The 19,646-nt window shown below is 41.0% G+C and overlaps 1 protein-coding gene and 1 long non-coding RNA gene across 2 annotated transcripts; one reads left to right on the top strand and one right to left on the bottom strand.

Annotated features, from left to right (window-relative positions):
- Positions 1 to 1,886: 1,886 nt before the first annotated feature.
- On the bottom strand, positions 1,887 to 17,787 carry klhl40b (kelch-like family member 40b). The gene is made up of 6 exons (XM_084703561.1): positions 16,479 to 17,787; positions 16,106 to 16,266; positions 4,437 to 4,544; positions 4,098 to 4,283; positions 3,848 to 3,997; positions 1,887 to 3,284 (listed from the first exon to the last, which is right to left on the bottom strand). Exons 1-6 carry the CDS (start codon positions 17,625 to 17,627, stop codon positions 3,140 to 3,142), a joined length of 1,899 nt encoding a protein of 632 aa, XP_084559687.1. The 5' UTR covers positions 17,628 to 17,787; the 3' UTR covers positions 1,887 to 3,139.
- Positions 4,503 to 15,781, top strand: LOC146276204 (uncharacterized). Its single transcript, XR_014766358.1, has 2 exons — positions 4,503 to 4,588; positions 8,844 to 15,781. It is a non-coding gene; the product is annotated as an uncharacterized LOC146276204 (long non-coding RNA).
- Positions 17,788 to 19,646: the final 1,859 nt, after the last annotated feature.

Below are 19,646 nucleotides of genomic sequence, written 5' to 3'. Positions count from 1 at the left end.
AACTCTCTGATTGGTTAAAAACGTTTATTTACCTCTGCGAACATTCGGGAGGTCAATAAACAGATTTATTATATGGCAACAACGGTACGAGCTTTCTGATTGGCTAATGGGGAGTCATGCCAGACGCGTATTGCCCTCCTCAGCGGTCAATACGGCTCCGTATTGCCCTCTGACGTCATCTTCAAAATGAGCGACGAGTCAGCTGCTGAGTTTTACTATCTAGATGATGCTGAAAAGATTTGTCATCGAAAGTGAGGATGAAGACTAGACTCTTTTAATCACTTGTGTCGTTATTTTGTGTTGAAATTAAAGCGATTTTAGCAGAACCATGTTGTCCGCTTTCTATCAAAAGTAATGAGTTGCTAAGCAACACATGAAACACAGCGTGAGAAGACTTGAGAGCTAGCTACAATTAGCCTAGAGGTACCATGTATTTTGGTTTACAAAATGAAAATAAGCTAAAAATGCCATATAATAAACTACTTACTAACCTCGACCGTTCGGTCATGCCGGGAAATATCAAACCTCGGCTTTGCCGTATCAACCTCGCTATCGCTCGGTCAATACGTTCCAGCCTCAGATTGATATTTCCCGGCATGACCTCACTCTCGGTTAGTAAGTAGTTATTAATAACTTTTGAGAACATCTTCTGGACCAATAGGAACAGCGTATTAGTCCAATTATTACACTAGTTTCTTATATACTAGTGTAATAATACTGAAGAAACGTTTTTATACCATGGTCTGGGTGAATACTCAATTCTGATTGGCTGCAGGGGTGTCCATTATCGGGTGATAACGGACACCTACTGCGTCATTGCAGCAAAACTGTCTTTTCACCGTTCTAAATTATTCCGCTGGCAACATAGTATAGAGGGTTTTCACCGACGTCACATTCTGGGCAGTAACCTGGATGCGTGGCCATTGTGAAGGCACTCGGTGTAAATAACTGAGCAGTGTACAATGGAGTATTGTGCGCTTTGGATACTTTAAGTGAATGTAGCCATGTCCAAACAACCGAAAAGCTCATCAAAACGCGTCCAAGATGCAAAGGCATATAGGGAAGGACTTGGACCACAAGAAAATGCGTGGCAGCCAAAGGAAAGCCGGTGTTGATTCTATGAGCTGAGCGGACTAGAAATATCAGAGTTGGCTAACGTTGAAAAACGTTAGATTCCTATTGCGAAACGCCTTAAAACATAAATTAATGTTTGTAAAAAAAAAATGTTGGCAAGTGTCCATGGTATAAGCAGACTCCGCGGAACTTCGCCGCGCGTCGGACGGTTCACGCCTCTGCATCGTCCATTATCAGGTGTTATTACACGGCTGTTCTTAACGCTGTTGAAAGCTCCATTCACTTGAATGGGGCTTCCCAACGTTCTGCAGTCAATTATTTTCTGATAACAGACCTTTGCTATGAATAACAGACCGCTGTCAAGGAAAGTGGCCTTTTTGCTTCTGATTCACTTCTCGAAGCAGAAGAGTAACCCGGATGCGCGGCCATATTGGAGGCACTCTTTGTAAACAACTGAACGAAGTACAACCAAAGAATGTATATTCTATACTCTTTAGTACAACTGTAGCCATGTCTAAACGACCAAAATGGTCATCAAAACGCGTCCAACATCCAAAGGCATATAGGTAAGGACTTGGAACATAAATAAAGGGTCGATATTTTGAGAAATTAGGATTTATTGGCGGTGCAGATCCCTACCAGTTAGCTACTTGGATCCGTGACGACCCCGTGATTCTGCCTTCAGTTGGATATCCCGATATTGTTAACTACCTTGTTTTCTCGCCGAACCCATACACAGGCAGTAGTTTGATATGAATTATATTATGTCAATGTCATCTTTACAGTAAAATAAGCACGCAGTAAAAACAATAAAAGCAGTAATTGTTTTTACTATTAAAAATATTATCATTACAATACAACATTTGTTCTGAAATAAACATTTCACAATACCTGACAAGAAATGTGGCAAACTAATACAGATGTTGTCCAGATTTTTCCCTCGTAGATCTCGGTTGAGCTTTGCCAACCACAAGCGCCTCCTTTACTCAAATAATCTCTATCATTCCTTTCCCTAGTTTTGAATAACTTTTGGAAGTCGATAATATACTAAATGTTTTTCTCGATCTGTCCTATTGGTACAACCTGAAACACGGCAATAATTCACAATTTTCCTTGACGACGTTCGGGATATACTTTAGTGCCAGTGCTTTGTTGTGATGCGGAGTGCCTCCAAGATGGTGACTTCCTGTCCAATGACGCGTTGTGAAAACCCTCTATACAACACCGTTGTCATTATCAGGAAAATAAGCCCCTTCAGAGCGAAGCTACACCCCTCCGCTTCGCATTGGGGTGCTGTTCGCCCTGTCGGGGCTTATTTTCCCGATAATGACCGGCGTTCTATACATTATCCCTTAAATATTGGACACCTCGTCGGGCTTTATCCCTTACTTAACCAACCAGAGAGTTGTTCTGTTCACAAAATAAAGTATTTGTTATTGATCTCCACAGTTGTTGATATGTTGCCTTGGAGATGTAGTGACGTCATCAGTGCAAGTGCAGCTGATTGCTCTGACAACATGGCGTCTGCTCCAGATTCGACGTGTTTGATTGGGATCTTCCCACGTATTGTTGTAGTATTTAAGAAACCATATGTGTACTCTTCGACAGGTCAGCAAACGCTTTGTTGCCTCGATTTGTTAAAACAATTTGTTTGTAAACCTTGACCTACGGTCTTGGTGTACAAACGTTTCACCAAATCTCGGTTTACAAAGGCGTTTGCAGACCTGTCGAGGAGTAAACATTTGCTGTATGCATCATTTGTTTTGTGCGCTGTATGGTCATTGATGGTGAAATATAAGAACATCCAATTTAATCCTTGAGAAATACAAACAAATATAAAAAGCTTGTTTGTCTGTAATGATTGCAAAATCAAGCAACAAATGAAAGGTTGTCACAAATGTCACTTCCAGTCACATCAGATTAATGTATTTGCCAATAATACAGTAGATGAAACTATGGCACTGAAACAGTCCAGTTTGTAGTTTTCACATTACATGTTATCACTCAGTATTATGGCACAGATCCTATCCGTCTCTGTGTCTCTAAGTCCCTCTATTTTAATATTTTAGGCAGGTGATAAGCCAGTTGAAAGAGAGGATCCTATCTTGGTCAGACGCAGGGTGTTGAGACAGACTCCCAGGATGGTGGCACCTGAAGCGTACTGGATCTCTCTCAGGATACCATTCCACTTCCTCTCGCCCTCATCATACCTGTTGTGTGAAGGAAGACATGTCAGTGTCATATTTGAGGTATGAAATGTATTGGAATTCCCACTCAACCCCTCATAGGACATGCAGTGTGGGTCAATGCAGTGTGGATCAAATCTTTTATTTGTTGTGTGAGTTAAAAATGGATTTCAGTCCTATTTGGCCCCTCAACTGTCTTATGCTTTGGTTGAGAAGGCTTCATAAATTTGTAACATTTGGTTTGATATATACATATATTATGTATAAGTAAAACCATTTTACAATGCTGTACTTGAGATATGATATTACTATTGTTGCACTGTCATATCAGAAGAATTCTGAAATATTGTTGTTGACATTGTTATTGTTGCACTGCTTAGAAAATGCATTACTATTGTTATGATGTTCCTATACATCACTTGGATTTAAGTAACTTCTAAATGAATAAATGTAAATGTAATGTAATACATACTGTAGTTTCTTATGTTGTCCCTATCTTTTATCTATTTTGTAATAATCTCTTCTTTCTCCAGTTCATAGACAAATCAGTTTATGAAGGAGAAAATGTTTACTAATGTGTTTCTCACCTCCATATATCGGTCATCTCTTTAGGGAGGAACTCTTCACTATTTTCAACAGGCAACATTGCAAAACCTCCCACAGCATAAAGTGTCCCGGCCACGGACACCAAGTTTAGAGAACTCCTCTCCTGGGGGAAGGGCACAAAATCTGACCACCTGTGAAACACAAACACACACACATACCAAATGTAACTCTCATATGTATTATACATTTGTCAGTTTGGCTACCTAATGTTAAACGGATGTCAAAACTCACTTATTGGAAGCAATGTCGTACACCTCTAATGTGTCTGTAAGTCCTGTGTCGGTGACACCTGTTGCCACATAAATCTTGTCTTGGTGGAAAGTTGCCCCAAACAGGGAGCGGGCCAGCTTCATCGGTGCAAGCTCCGTCCACTCAAACCGTTTGGCATCATATGCACACACTGTTCTCAGGCATTTCCTTCGCAAAGAACATAAGTCATGGTATTAGCATAGATTTTAACCGAAACTAAACAAAACTGGTTACTGTAATAATAAAATGTTTTAATTCTATCCTGGAATGAAAATTATGAGATATAAATGTAAAAAACACATTGCATGACGTTAAACTCACTTGCTGTCTGTTTTTCCTCCAATCACATAGATGATATTGTTATGTGATACAGTTGCATGCCCATAAACTGGATAGGGCAGGGAGTCCGACTCTCCCCACTTGAAGGACCTTTGGGAGAAAGAAATGTACTAATGCTGAACATATACCATAAGGTAATGTAGCATAATATATGTTTATGATTGTGAGACAGAGGAAACGTTTTGACCACTGTGATAATCTAGTTAAGATATTGCCAAAGCTCAGTGCATTGGATATGTAAAGTAGAGGATTTTATTTCAAATAAATCTCAAGGGAAAATCTAGATGGCACATGTTGGAGACCTTGTGTTTCCTTATGTTGAGATCCAGGGATCTGAGCGGTTAGAGAATTGGGCTACCAATTAGAAGGTTACAGGTTCGTGCAAGGTTCCCAGACGTGCAAAATGACGTTGTGTCCCTGGGCAAGGCACTTCACCCTACTTGCCTCGGGGGAATGTCCCTGTACTTACTGTTAGTCGCTCTCAGGGCCGTTGTTTAGAGGTGAAAGGTGATGACAATTCTAGGGGCACACAGCCCAGGGGGGGCCCACACAAATCCCAATAGCCTTATATGTAGGCTTCCCTTTCTATGACTACATTATTATTCATAGGCCTAAAGAATACTCATACTAATGCATCAGACTTAAAACAAAGCCACAAAATATAGCAAGATTTAAAAATAAAGTTTCTATTTTCCACACCATTCTTTAAAAAAATTGTTTGGTCCATGGTTTGTTCCACTTTAGAAAATGTGCGCGTAAAGTTATAGCTCACAAACTACAGCAGCAGCCAGCTGGTTATCAATAGAGAACTGACAATGCCAAAACAGAAACATAAATAAACAGACAAAAAAGAGAGTAGAGGAAGAAACGAGGCCAGGAGCACATCAGGAGCCTAGAATATCAGTGATTGGTTTTCGAAGAAAGATGAGAGTGTTAAGCTAGCTGCACAGGCGCCTTGTGGTTCATGATAAATAGCATAGGTCCATGGTGGAGTGACTAATGTTAGGAGCTAGCGGTTAGCCAGCTACAAACATTACTGCGTTAACTGTGCAGTGTAAGAGCAGTGTAAAATAATCGCCTGACAAGGCTGACATTGCAAAGTTATCGACTAAATATGATTCTCAGAAAAGATCATTCAGGATATAACTCGCCAAATGTTATAATATGCTGCCAAAAAAATTCCAGTAGCAGTAGGACACAATTTTCCATTCTTACATGAGTGTTTACTAAAACTAAACTGTTATAGTAGCCTGTTGACATGAGTCTTGTTAATGTTAAGCAGGGGCTAATCTTACAGCTTGCTGTCCTCATACAATAATAAAGTGAAGCTGTTGCTCTCGAGCTATGGCATTGATAAGCCGATTCAGATTTTTTTCATGCCAAGACTAAGTATGTTAGTTCTTCATCAGTTGTTCCATAAAATATAATCATAAATGTGTACAAAAGCAATATGAAAATATAACTGCAAGCAGTAATGGCGGATTCCTCCAAACACTGCAAACCATTGAACAATGTTTATTCTTGACAAATTGTAACTGTATAGAAGAATGTATGCTGCAGAATTACCAATGGCATACCAAATCTGAAATGCAATACCATCAAGATCCACAAGGGCCTTTATTTCAAGCCAGTAAGTGAAGGAAGGGGGCTTGGTGAGCTTATCCATTCCAGAAAGCCTTGTATCTTTATGCATTAAGGCGTGGCCTGTAGCGCCACCTATGGGTAATGGTGGGCCATTTGTGGTGTGGTAGTTACTCTTGGCCTATACTATTAATGTTTCAGGATTTTAAAAACTTTTTACCACTGCATATAAAATCGAAAATGCAATACCAACAGGATCCACATGGGCTTTGGGTAAAGTGTGGTAGTTACTCTTGGCCTGTACTGTCAATGTGTCAGGATTTGGAGACCTTTTTACTATTGCATACAAAGTAGGAAATGCAATGACACCAAGGTCCTCAAGGGCCTATGCTGATATTCAAGGAATGAGTTGGGGCTTGGTCAGCCCACACAGTCCTGATATGTTGCGTGTATGTCTTGCTAAGCCCGCGCGTGTCAAGGGAAGAATGAGTGTGTGAGAATTTGGAGCATGCGCGGGGAGGAGCAGGGGACACATTTCATTGTAAATTTCCCTAGAAATTAGCCAAGCATGCATGTTTCAAAGATTCACCAAAAATCGACCTTTCATCTTAGAGTCAACTTTTTCTCAGATTTGTGTACTAAACATTCTCAAGAGTCTTCATATGAACTTGTTTGACTGGCTTACATGTAAAGCATTGCGAACCATTGAAAAATGTATATTCTTGACAAATTGTAACTGTATAGAAAAATCAATGCTGCAGAATTTCCAATGGGATACCAAATCTGAAATGCAATAACATCAAGATCCACAAGGGCCTTTATTTCAAGCCAAGAAGTGAAGTGCTTTAATCTTCACAAGAAGTGAAGTGCTTTGTGCTTTAAGGCGTGGCCTGTAGCGACACCTATTGGTAATGGTGGGCCATTTGTGGTGTGGTAGTTACTCTTGGCCTATACTATCAATGTTTCAGGATGTTTTTAACTTTTTACCATTGCATACAAAATCGGAAAAATATACCAACAATATCCACATGGGCTTTTGTTAAAGTGTTGTTGTTACTGTTGGCCTTTACTATCAATGTTTCAGGATTTGGAGAACTTTTTACCATGGCAAACAAAATCTGAAATGCAATACCATCAAGATCCACAAGGCCTTTGCAAAAGACCAAGGAATGAGTGGGGGCTTGGTAAGCCCACACTCTCCTGAAATGTTGCGTGTGCGTCTTGCCAAGCCCGCCCGCGCGTGTGTCAAGGGAAGACCTATGGGTAATAGTGGGCCATTTGTGGTGTGGTAGTTACTCTTGGTCTATACTATCAATGTTTCAGGATTTTTATAACTTTTTACCATTGTATACAAAATCGGAAAAGCAATACCAACAAGATCCACATGGGCTTTTTGTTAAACTGTTTCTTTGCCTATACTATCTATGTTTCAGGATTTTGAGACCTTTTTACCATTGCATACAAAATCGGAAATGCAATACCATCAAGATCCACATGGGCCTTTTTTCAAGCCAATACGTGAAGGGAGGGGGCTTGGTGAACCTATCCATTCCAGAAAGCCTTGTATCTTTGTGCTTTTGGGCGTGGCCTATAGCGCCACCTATGGGTAATGGTGGGCCATTTGAGGTGTGGTATTTACTCTTGGTCTATACTATCAATGTTTCAGGATTTGAGACCTTTTTACCATTGCATACAAAATCGGAAATGCAATACCATCAAGAGCCACATGGGCCTTTGCTAAAGACCAAGGAATGAGTGGGGGCTTGGTCAGCCCACACTCTCCTGAAATGTTGCGTGTGCGTCTTGGCCGCGCGTGTGTCAAGGGAAGGCTGAGTGTGTGTGAGATTTTGGAGCACGCGCGGGGAGGAGCAAGGGAGACATTCATTGGAAATTTGCCTAGAAATTAGCCAAGCAAGCATGTTTCAAATATTCACCAAAAATCGACCTTTCATCTTACAGTCAACTTTTTCACAGATTTGTGTTATGAACATTCTCAAGAGTCTTCATATGAACTTGTGATTGAATCAGAGTATCAGTTTTTGACTGGCTGATGTGCAAAGCATTATTTTAGCGTTAGCGATAAGTTCAATTTGATTTATATCAATCATTTTTAGAGATATGAATTTGCCTTTGCACATGGTAATATGTTGTAGTGTCTTCCTCCGATCTACCAAGTTTAGTGTTGATATCTCAAAGATTTGCTGAGACATGACTTCACATCCTGTTTGGCGGCTTTTCTGATGAATTTGATTGGCTGTACCGGACAGACGGTTATGAGGATCAAAATTCCTTTGATAACTTTTGTGAGGCTTGGTTTGAAGATCATCTCTGGTGATTTTGAAGAATATATGACAAAAATTGTAGGAGGAGTAGGCTTTCAAAGGTTTTTGATAAAACCGGAAATGGCGGGAAATCTATATAACCGGAAATTAACGCCATGGTGTGCGTTGAACTCGGCTTGATCCAGGGAATCCAATGGTACCTCATTTTTGAAAATGAGTCATACGGTTCAAAAGTTGCGTGTGTAAACACAAGTCCAACTTTGACCCATTGGTGGCGCTAGAGTGGTCTAATGGGAGACATGAAACTTGGTGTAGGTATAGAATAAACTGTCCTTAATGAGTGTGCCAAATTTCACAAAAAGTTGTCGATGGGGTCTAGGGGCTGCCATTGACTCCCATGGTACAAGAATTACAAATAATAAAACCACCAATAACAATAGGTTTCCTCCTTACGGAGGAATCCTAATTAAATAAGATATTAAATATTTAGTATACTTAAGTCACTGATTGTCCTTGCTGTCTACAGAGCCAGACCCCAAATACCATAAAGTAGGGCTACTACAGATACTAGTGAAGGGGATAGTGAAGATGCTGATGATGGTAAGTAAGTGAGTGAGGTAGACACTTGTTGGCTATTTTGACTTATTAGTGAACTGCTGTACCATTGGCAATTACTTACACATACATTTTTACATAATAATACCCAGAGAGGTTAATTGAAAAAAATAAACGACTTGGGTGCAAACCGTCAGGCACTGTCAAGAACATAGAGAAACAGAAAAATAAATAAAAAATTGTAATACAAATAGTATATTAACAAAGTGGTGTAAAATTGATATTTGGCGATGAAAAGTCGGGGGGCGATGGCCGTAAGAACTAGGAGTGCTGAGGGTGCTGCAGCACCCCCTGACAGCACGAGAATTAAAAATGATATGACTTAAACCACCAGTAGCGGACTGACCATTGGGAGCACCGGGAGAAGAATAACGATGGAAAACCAGGCTAAGAAACGTATGGTGGGGCTGAAAAATTAAAAGACAAAAAGAAATCACCTTCACCAGACAAGGTTTTAGCAAAACGTCTATTTTGCGCTCAAATAAAGGCCAAAACATTTGGCTCGCGCGCTATGCACACTCGCATTACATATAGAACTCCCAAGCTAGCATTACATCAAACCCAGAATGTGCATTAGCAGGGCAGCTGTAGTGGCGTATTAGGTGGGCCGGTCTTTGAGTCCAGGGCCTATTTTTACTCCAAGTCCGTCCCTGCCGCCCTGCAACATTAAGCCACCCCCCCCAGCACCCCCTGATAAAATATGTTCCCGCGACTATGGCAGGGGCCCACACCAATATTCTTTCAGGGGCCCCAGAATTCCTAGCAACAGCCCTGGTCGCTCTGGATAAGAGCATCTGCTAAATGACTAAATGTAAATGACATGGTCATAAATATAGGGTTCAGGCCTTCACATCACCATCAGACAATGTGACACCTGCTGGTACAAACGGTCCAGAAATGTCTTACGCACTTTTATGCGTAACCTTTTTTTCTGTCATATTATGAAAGTTAGAGTTTTGGAGACACTCAGGGCCTCATTTACTAACAGGATTAAGCCCATTTCAGTAGTGAAATTGCGGGTAAAGACATAACACCGTATTTACAAAGGCAGCGCACTTGAGTAAAAACGCAGATTACCGCTGCTGGGAGGGTATAAGGGAAAGTGGGTGTAGCTCCTGTTCACTGAACTAGTCCTCGAATCACCCATGGTGGTAGTAAGATGCAGGCAATTTTCCCATCTCTTAACGGCGCTATTATTAACACTAATGGAAGCTGATTGCCCGACGAGGATCTGATTTGATAAATACCACGCAAAATGCAGAAAGGCGCAGATTAAGCTGCGGTCGCAATGTTAGTAAATGAGGCCCTCAATATCATAAACAACATTTGTAGGATAACTCAATACTCTTAATTTCTTATGACGTAGGCTTGGTTTCTTCTTTGGTTCTGTGGCGTGATCGGGGTTCAGATTGATTCTCATCTTTAGTTTCGTTAGTTACAGTACTGTTACTTAATTTCAGTCAAGCCAACCCATAAACAAAGACGTGTGGTGTTTGTTTACTGTGAGGTTGCTACTGTGGCAGATGCTAATTATTTTTAAATACCTAACTAAATATAGCTGCAATCAGCAATGAAAGATTCCTCCTAAATTATTTTAAAATGGACACGCTACGGTTAGGGTTGAACTAGCTAGCCTGGTCCTAACCAGACTCTCGTACATTTAATTCGTACAGAGTTTGGGACCACTCCATTGACAAGAGTTAACTTCCTTGAAGGCGGGTACTCTGTTGAAGTTTAAAACTTTTGGATCTGCCCAGAGCCACTCTGAATCTGCCATTACCAATTGCTAGCCAACTGATTCATCACTAAAGGAGCTAGCTGGAAAATCAAACTTTTCCCGAACCCCATGGGGAGGAGAGCCACAACATCATGGCCACCAACAAAACTCAGCAAAGAGTGTTCTTGCTCCGGCAGCATTGGGCAGCATTGCCACAACGGATCTAATGGCTTTGCTCGCATGTTTCTCGGCCGCCATTTATGAACTACAACTCAAACTAGCGCACAACATCAATGTCATCGTTTTCGGCCACTCCCTCTGTTCGCTGATCAGACCAGTAAATAGTTTATTTGAAAAATACGACTAATATGCAGAAATCCCAGACCTAGTAAAGAAGCAAAATGAAAATTGAGCAGAAGTACGTAGGAGGGCAGAGCTAGGCTAGGGTTAAACCCCGCTGACAAAGGAATCCTAAAAACAGGTATTTTCAACAGAAACCAAAGTAATAGTTACGCAATCCCTGGATTTGATCCTCCTACCCTTGAGTTATAAGTTGCCATCACTACTGATTGAGCTATGGCCACTGCTGTTTATGTTGAGGTTCTGTTTTTGCATAAAAAAGAGATGGCTAGCATTACGAGGGTCTAATTTGGCTCAAGTTCATATATCAAGGTGACATTTTGCACAGTGCCTCAGAGTGATATATTCTGAATGCCTGTTAGGTTTGAAAAATCATCAGTCAAAATTGCAATAAAATTGTAGGCACAGATATTGAGACACTGTGAACATATTCATATATCTCTCTAATATCACTTGAACTTCGGAATAATAGAATAATAATAGGAATACATAAAATAACAATACGGTGACCCCTGATGGAGGAATCCTAAATATTAATAGACACGTACAAATATATTGCTGCTGGTAAGATATGCGACAATGGAAATTGAACAGACTCGATTATCTTGGAGCAGCCTAACATAAGGGGACCCATCATTGACTGGTTAGCTCTCGACACTTCAGGAATTTTACTGAAATATAGATATAATCACATCATTGTACTATAATATGTAGATGCACACCTAGATCAAAACATTCTGGCTTAAAAATCCAATTGTGATATCTCGGGAATATTGGTCCCCACAGCCAGTGGGGACCAATTATCAACCGTCCAACCACTTATCAAGAAATGTCAGGGGTGGTTCAGAAAGCGGGTTCAAGGAAATCTTAGCCAGGCAACCCAGGGTTGTGGTTTGAACTCTGTGTTAACCCCGATTTTTTGGAGGTTAACCCCCCATCAAGTTTGATGCAGCGCGAGACATATACTACACATATGGTTTGATAGTGTGTTTATGTATTTTAATATCAAAGTAAGAGGCGGTAATTGGATTGAAAAAGTTCAAAAATTTTCAATGGGGAGTTGATTTAAGACGTACCACATTCAAATAACCATATATCCTTCAAATATGATAAGATTTCTATGTATGAACCATAATTTGAAAGCTTACAATTTGTAATGATCTGTAAAAACTCACACATCCCTCGTGTCTCAAAGAAAGGTGGCGGTGTTGCTATGATATATAAAGCTAGCTTCAACCTTAGCCTAAAATCCGTAAATACCTTTAAATCATTTGAGATAATTTGCATGAAACCACCAACTACTCTAAAAAGGACTAATTCTTCTACTATTGCCCCCCCTCCCTCATTTAGTTTAGTTACTCTATACCGGCCCCCCGGCCCGTATTCCCTCTTCCTAGAGGAATTTGCAGATTTTAGTGCTGATCTTGTGACATATACTGATAATGTCTTAATTATGGGTGATTTTAACATCCATGTGGATGACCCAAAAGATCCTCTAAGTAAGGCCTTTACTGCTCTATTGGATTCCACAGGTCTCACTCAGGTGGTTTCTAAACCTACCCATCTTCACTCGCATACATTGGATTTAGTTCTCACACGGGGAATCAAGATTAGTGACATCATTGTCCACCCCCACAATCCTATATTATCAGACCACTGCCTGGTTACCTTTAAAATGGATCTCTGCCAGAGCCTTGGAGGCACCCAGAATATTTCTACTAGCCGCTGCATAACCCCAAACACAGCTATGGAACTGGCTAATATTCTACCTGCTGCACTAGAAGCACTGGACGTCCCAAATAAATCATTAAATGCTAAAACAAGGGATCTGAATTTGGTTCTTCAGTTATCCCTAGATTCTGTTGCCCCACTCAAACCAAGGAAAAGAAAAGACAAGAAAATGGCTCCATGGTATTCAGAGGAAAGCCGCACTCTCAAGAGGTCCACTCGAAAATTAGAGCATAAGTGGCGTACCACTAAATTGGAGGTTTTCCGCCTGGCCTGGAAGGACAGCCAAATTGAGTACAAGCAAGTCCTCATCAGGTCCAGATCAGAATATTTCTCGAAATTGATTAGTAAGAACAAACACAACACAAAGTTCCTATTTGATACTGTTGCAAAACTCACTAAGAAAAGTACACTCTGCGTTAGTTCAGATCTCTCTCCCAATGATTTCTTAGATTTCTTTGACCAGAAAATCTATGCAATAAGGGACAAACTACAGACTAGGCCTGGAGGAGTGGCCATCAACACAGAATTTGACTCTATACCCAGCATGCTGCATGTTGAGGCTCTTACCCACTTTAACCCTATTTCTATGGAAGCGTTCATCGAGCTGGTAGATTCCTCGAAACCCATCAGCTGCCTTCTTGATCCCCTCCCTGCCAAACTTTGTAGGGAACTTCTCCCTATTATTGGACCTTCCATGCTTAGTATTATTAATGAATCTATTGTAACTGGACAAATCCCTGACAATTTCAAACAAGCTATTATTAAGCCCCTTCTTAAAAAACCAAACCTGGATCCAGGTTGTATTAGCAACTATAGGCCAATTTCAAATTTGCCATTTCTCTCCAAAATTTTAGAAAAAGCTGTGGCACAACAGCTAACTGAGCACCTCTCCTCAAATCAGCTTTATGAACCTCTCCAGTCTGGATTTCGTCTTCACCACAGCACTGAAACTGCATTAGCTAAGGTAGTCAATGATCTATTATTAGCCTCTGACGCGGGCTCTATCTCTGTTCTGGTTCTTCTAGACCTTAGTGCAGCATTTGACACTGTGGATCATGAGATTCTCCTGGAGCGTATGGAGAACTATGTTGGGATCTCTGGTACTTCACTTCAGTGGTTTAGATCGTATCTATCTGATAGATCACAATATGTCCACTATGATGGTTGCTCATCCAGGAGCACTACTGTAAAATACGGAGTACCACAGGGTTCAGTTCTAGGCCCTCTGTTATTTTCACTCTATATGTTGCCTTTAGGAAACATAATTAGAAGCTCTGGGGTAAATTTTCACTGTTATGCAGATGATACTCAGCTATACATGTCCATAAAGCCTGGAGAATTTCCACATGCTATGGAAAAATGTGTTTCCGGGTTGAGAACTTGGATGACAGCAAATTTCCTTCTTCTTAATTCGGATAAAACCGAGGTTCAAATTTTCGGCCCTAAAAAATACAGAAATAATTTATCCAATCTGACCTTAAACTTAGATGGTGTCAAAGTATCTCAAAGCCAGTTGGTAAAAAATTTAGGAGTCACATTGGACCCAGACCTTTCGTTTGAGTACCATATTAAACAAATCACCAGAACTGCATTTTTCCATCTACGTAATATTGCCAAAATACGAAAATTCCTCTCAAAGGATGATGCTGAAAAACTAATACATGCTTTTGTTACGTCCCGATTGGACTACTGCAATGTGTTGTTCTCTGGCCTCCCAATTACCTACTTGAAAAATTTACAGCGGGTACAAAATGCTGCTGCTAGACTATTGACAAAAACAAGAAAGTTTGATCATATAACATCTACTCTTATCTCTTTACACTGGCTCCCTATCCAAGCCAGAGCTGATTTCAAAGTTTTACTACTAACTTACAAATCTCTACATGGATTGGCACCACTGTACCTCTCCGGTCTCCTTGCACCCTATTGCCCCGCAAGGACTCTAAGATCTCAAGATGCCGGCTATCTGGTAATACCCAAAATTAAGAAAAAAACTGCTGGAGGTAGGGCGTTCTCATATAGAGCACCTCTTCTCTGGAACAAATTACCTGTCTCAATTAGGGAGGCTGATACTGTTTCGACATTTAAAACTAGATTAAAAACGTTCCTGTTTAGTCAATCCTATGATTGTTAAATGTGTGTACTTTCTATGTAAACCTGGGGTGTGCGTTTGCCTATGTGTGTATCACATGTAACTTTTAAATTGTAATTTTAGCTTATGTTCACACTGCCCATTTAAATGTTACAAATAAAGTAAACCTGTTATTGTATATTGTTACTGTAATAGTTCCGTTGCTGTATATTTTAATTGTTATAGTTTACTAGTTGGAGACAACGGGGGGCTGGTTGTTTTCATCCTTATTCGTATAAATATAACCTATTTTAGAGTTGTTTCCCCTGGAACAGATTTCATGTTCCAACCAAGGGGGGCTGTCGCTGTCTTGGTGTGTGGGGCAGCATCACATACCCTCTTAGCTTTGTTAAATTGCTGCACTAGTCCACACTTGACCGGTGGGGATCTCATTCTATTACGACTGAAACTGTTAGCTGCTCCTGGCATTCTCTAATCCCTGTTCTCCTCTCTGTCCCCCCCACACATCCCTTGTGGTGTGGGGGGTCTGAGCTGTCAGGACCTGCCTGGTCGTCGGTCTACCAACGCTGGACCAGGTCGTCAACCGGAAATCAGCCTCCATGACGGTCAACAGCGAGTTTCCAGGTCCCATCCAACGTCTATAAAGCCGAACAATGGATTTTTGGTGTTTTAAAACCCATTGACACTGTATGACTATGTTTAGCTTGTGTTCTGCTCCTCTCTCTTGCCAACCGTCTCTGGAGGAGGGGATCCCTCTCTGAATTGCTCCTCCCAAGGTTTCTTCCATTTTTTCTCCCGTTGGGAGTTTTTCTGGGAGTTTTTCCTTGTCTTCCTTGAGGGTTTAGGTTGGTTGAGGGGCAGTTCTATGGGCGTATGTGAAGCCCTCTGTGACATGCTTGCGTGTAAAAAGGGCTATACAAATAAATTTGATTTGATTTGATTTGAAAAACCTGAAGATTTACCATGAACAATATGTAGACTAAAATACTAGCACCTGTCATATATCTTCAGTATATACAATATTCAGGCTCTAAAAACATACTTTCAGTTTATTTTTGTGATGTCATTAACCCAAAATGTTTCTTCTCCACTGCACGGCCTACATTTACTTGTTCTCTTCTCTCTCTACATTTTATAATAATCATAGAAAGGGTACTTACCCCTCTTCATTCCATTAGATCAAGGGGCATAATTGTGGTTGTTAGGTCAACCTGTTGACAATTTTTGTACAAACTAAAAATAAACATCGTACAAACAAAACCAGTGAACTCACTGTCTGTTGTAAACCAGGACAGAGTCCAAAGTTTCATCCTTCTCTTTTAGTTCTTTCCCTCCGACGACAAAGATGGAGTTCTCTGCTTCAGCCAGCCCAAACAGAAATCGTTGAGAGGGAAGTGGGGGCATGCCCAGCCAATCAGCACCAACCGGGTCATACTGGAACATCAGCAGGTCAGATATATGTTGATGATTAACATTGTATTGTATCTTTTACTTAGTATAAATGCAATAATTAAACAAGCATTTACAAAATATACAGGTATTTTCTCTTCATTCTTAAAATGTTTATACATGCCTAGAAATATAGATAACATTTTCAAGACAGCAGAAAACGGTATAATTGAACTCATAGCTTTGAGGATGCATACCTGTAAGAAATAGGAGCTAAGTGGGTTCTCCTTATTTTCATCATCAAAGAACAGTCCTCCTGCTACAAAAATCTGGTTTTCCTTGGTGACCAAGCTGGTATGATTTTTAGGGACCTGCGTGGATAGTGACGCCACATAGCAGTCATTTCCTGTAGGATCATAGGCCATGGCACCTGTCTCACTGATCATGAACACCAGGTTCCTAAGAAACATGCCAAACCGCAGGTTATCATTTAGGATGCCTGGAAGTAAATCCTCATCCGTTTCATCCTCTTGCTCTACTCCCTTTACTCCCTCTTTCCCTTCTCCAGCATTATCCTCTTCTTGGGATTTCTTCAGTTTCATTTTCTTGGTCTCTGGCAGATTTCCTGCACGGACGTCCCTGACAAGCTGAATCTTCTTTTGGATCCCAGAGTCAGAGATGATCCATCCATTCTTTTCTACTGTCTCTGTAAAGTACTCTGGAGTGACCAGACGCAAACGCACACAGTCCAGTAGTCCTGGAAGGTCTTTCAACCTATTCTTTTCATCTTCAGCCACCCACCTCATCAAGGCTTCATATACATTCTCTTCTGTCTCCACATCCAGAGTATCTGATGTCAAAATGGCTGCCAGTTCACTAGCACCCAGCTGAAGAAAGTCCACATCTCGTGAAATGAGCTGAAAGTGTTCGCAGGCATAGTTGCGAGCAGAGATTGCCAGACGAGGGCAGTCCAGCATTAGACCCAGTCTAAAGATGGCCAAGCAGTTACTAAGGCTCAGACGCTTCTGGAGGAAAGACACACACACTGTGAAGATGGAGGGGATCTGTAGTAGGTTGGCCACAGAGAAGATTTCTTGGACATTCTGCTCATTGACATTAATGTTGGAGGTGTAGAGGTAATTCAGGATCAACCCCATGACACCAGGCTCCACGTCATCCATAACAATCTCTCGTTTCTTGCTCTCATCCACATCAGATAGGAAGAAAGCACGGAAGTAGGAGCTGCAGGCACAAAGGACCAGACGGTGACAAGGGAACTCCTTGTCTTTGATCCTCAAGACACAGTCCACTAACTTGTCATTCTCCAGTAGGTCGTATAGGCCATCCTGCAACAGGGTCTGTTGGTACATCCTAGGCTCCTCTGTGGGGTCTATAGGTAGAGCCATTGTTCCAGGCCTGGAGTAAGCAGGCTAAGAGGTGCTATAGACGGTGGTATAGGGATTGAGGGGTCTTCTGTGGTTCTCTGTGAGTCTACTCCCCACATTAGAAGACTAAAGCTCGGGCTCGCTGACTGTCCAGCCAGGAAACGATTCAGGGGCACAGTTACGCCCTTATTAGCCCTAAGAGAAGTGAACACAGAGGTTGGTGGATTTCCTCAGCTGTCCCAACCCTTCAACCATGCTCCAACTGGTGGGTTATTTATACCCTCAGTGTGTGCTGTGGAATTCACTGTGGGACATGCCTTCCATCTCTCCAACCACTAGACAGCTGACAGGCTGCTGCAAGGGGAATACTGAATGTTCATCCTGATTCAAATGGGACTTAACAACTGTAAAAGAAAATAATGTAACCTTCCTCCTGCATAATTTAAATGATTTTGGATCCAAGTCTGAAAAAAAAGAGTTCAAGAGCCTGTGCTGCAAAAGCTAGAGTGGTAGAGACAGGGTATAATCCAACTGACAACTCAATACTAAACACACTGTCCTCTTCTACTCATCAGATCCGATTAGATCCCGTATGTCATTGACACACACATCACATTTATATGCTTCATATTGATGACACATGACCATGACCATGACGCATGTATTCAACTGGCGTGCGTACTTCTAAGCAACCTACAGTTTCCAGTGTTTTTTTTATGCAAGCCGTTCTTACCACATCCTATGCAAACAGTTCTAACTGTCATACAGAGACATTCCGTCTCAACCTTTAGCAAGCAGTTATAACACATCTTATCTAAATCATCTAGATCAGCAAGCAGTTGCTAATCCATAATAGAATGGAAAAGAGTTCTAAAACATAATGCAAGCTATTGCTAATCCATCCTGTCTAAATACACATATGCAAGCAATTTCTAACACATCCTATGCAAATACACATTTTATCTAGTAAGTATTTTTATCATTATTTCTCCAAGATACATTCAAACGAAGGCTCCTTAAGGATCCTTCGACAAGGGCTTTTACTGTGTCCATTGTTTTTACAGTCGATGCTTTTTACTGACACAAGAGAGGGTAATTTACTATACCTCAGAAAATACTTTTACTAAAGCCCGAAGATTGATCAATGACGTTGCTTAGGATGCTCATTCAAGATGCGGTCTCGCGCCTGTGATAAATATTAATCTATCAAGCATTGCACAGTCAGTCAGTGAACAAGTTAAGAAAGGTTTATTGCTTGCGGCCGGCCCACAAGGAGACAAAAACATCACACACCATCGTGATACAAAGTTTGTCCGCTAGCATGTTGTGCTAGCAACCTATTTAAACAGAACCACTCTTGACAGTCATTGGTTAAAACAAAGGCATGCAAATGTCCCATGGGTCTTCTTTCATTGGCTTCCTTGCTTAGAAAATTGCACGTGTCTGCATGCGTCTGTGCCATCATCCCTAGTTGAATCTCTGGTCAAAGCTTGTTTAAGGAGAGCCTTGCCACTCCCTATTAAAGGCAGATTTATACTTCTCCAACTCCGTTACGGACAGACGCACGCACGGAGTCGGACGGATTGGGTGAATTTATACTACTCTGACGGCTCTGCGTGCTGAAAGCAATTTACCGCCAGAAGAGTAGGTGGCGCTGCACTGCGATGCTAGCTAGGTTATGAAAAACTGACTAAATATACAGATAGCAATAAATAATCGACTATACTAACCCTAATACTAAAACTTCCTAAATTACAGATAAAAATAAATAATACACTATACTAACCCTAAATGCACATAAAACCTATTTCAACCCTGTTAACTAATCTAACCTAGGTGGAGTACAATACAATAGTGCAAAATGCAGATCAGTGACTATGTCAACGACCATACAGGAGCCTGGTGACTGTACAGTGAGGTACAGTAGTGCAATGTTACTGATGGTGCAACCAGTAGCTGAAAGTGACAGTGTATAAGTGACTAGTGTGCAGTAAATCAATGTCCATATCAGTGTCCATTCAGAAACCTGATGGCCCTTGG

The sequence above is a fragment of the Hypomesus nipponensis genome, chromosome 8 (genome assembly GCF_054491055.1).
Source record: "Hypomesus nipponensis isolate SF chromosome 8, ASM5449105v1, whole genome shotgun sequence".
In the NCBI taxonomy this organism is placed as follows: Eukaryota; Metazoa; Chordata; class Actinopteri; order Osmeriformes; family Osmeridae; genus Hypomesus; species Hypomesus nipponensis.
Note: the sequence above shows the minus strand (reverse complement) of the source record. Positions and strands in the feature narration are given on the sequence as shown.

Bases quoted from the DNA above. Each gene is read 5' to 3' on its own strand.
- klhl40b (XM_084703561.1), bottom strand. From the start codon at position 17,627: ATGGCTCTACCTATAGACCCCACAGAGGAGCCTAGGATGTACCAACAG. The intron at 4,545-16,105 runs GTGAGTTCACTG...TTTCTCCCAAAG, and splicing joins GTCCTGGTTTACAACAGACA to GTCCTTCAAGTGGGGAGAGT. The intron at 4,284-4,436 runs GTGAGTTTAACG...TTCTTTGCGAAG, and splicing joins GGAGGAAAAACAGACAGCAA to GAAATGCCTGAGAACAGTGT.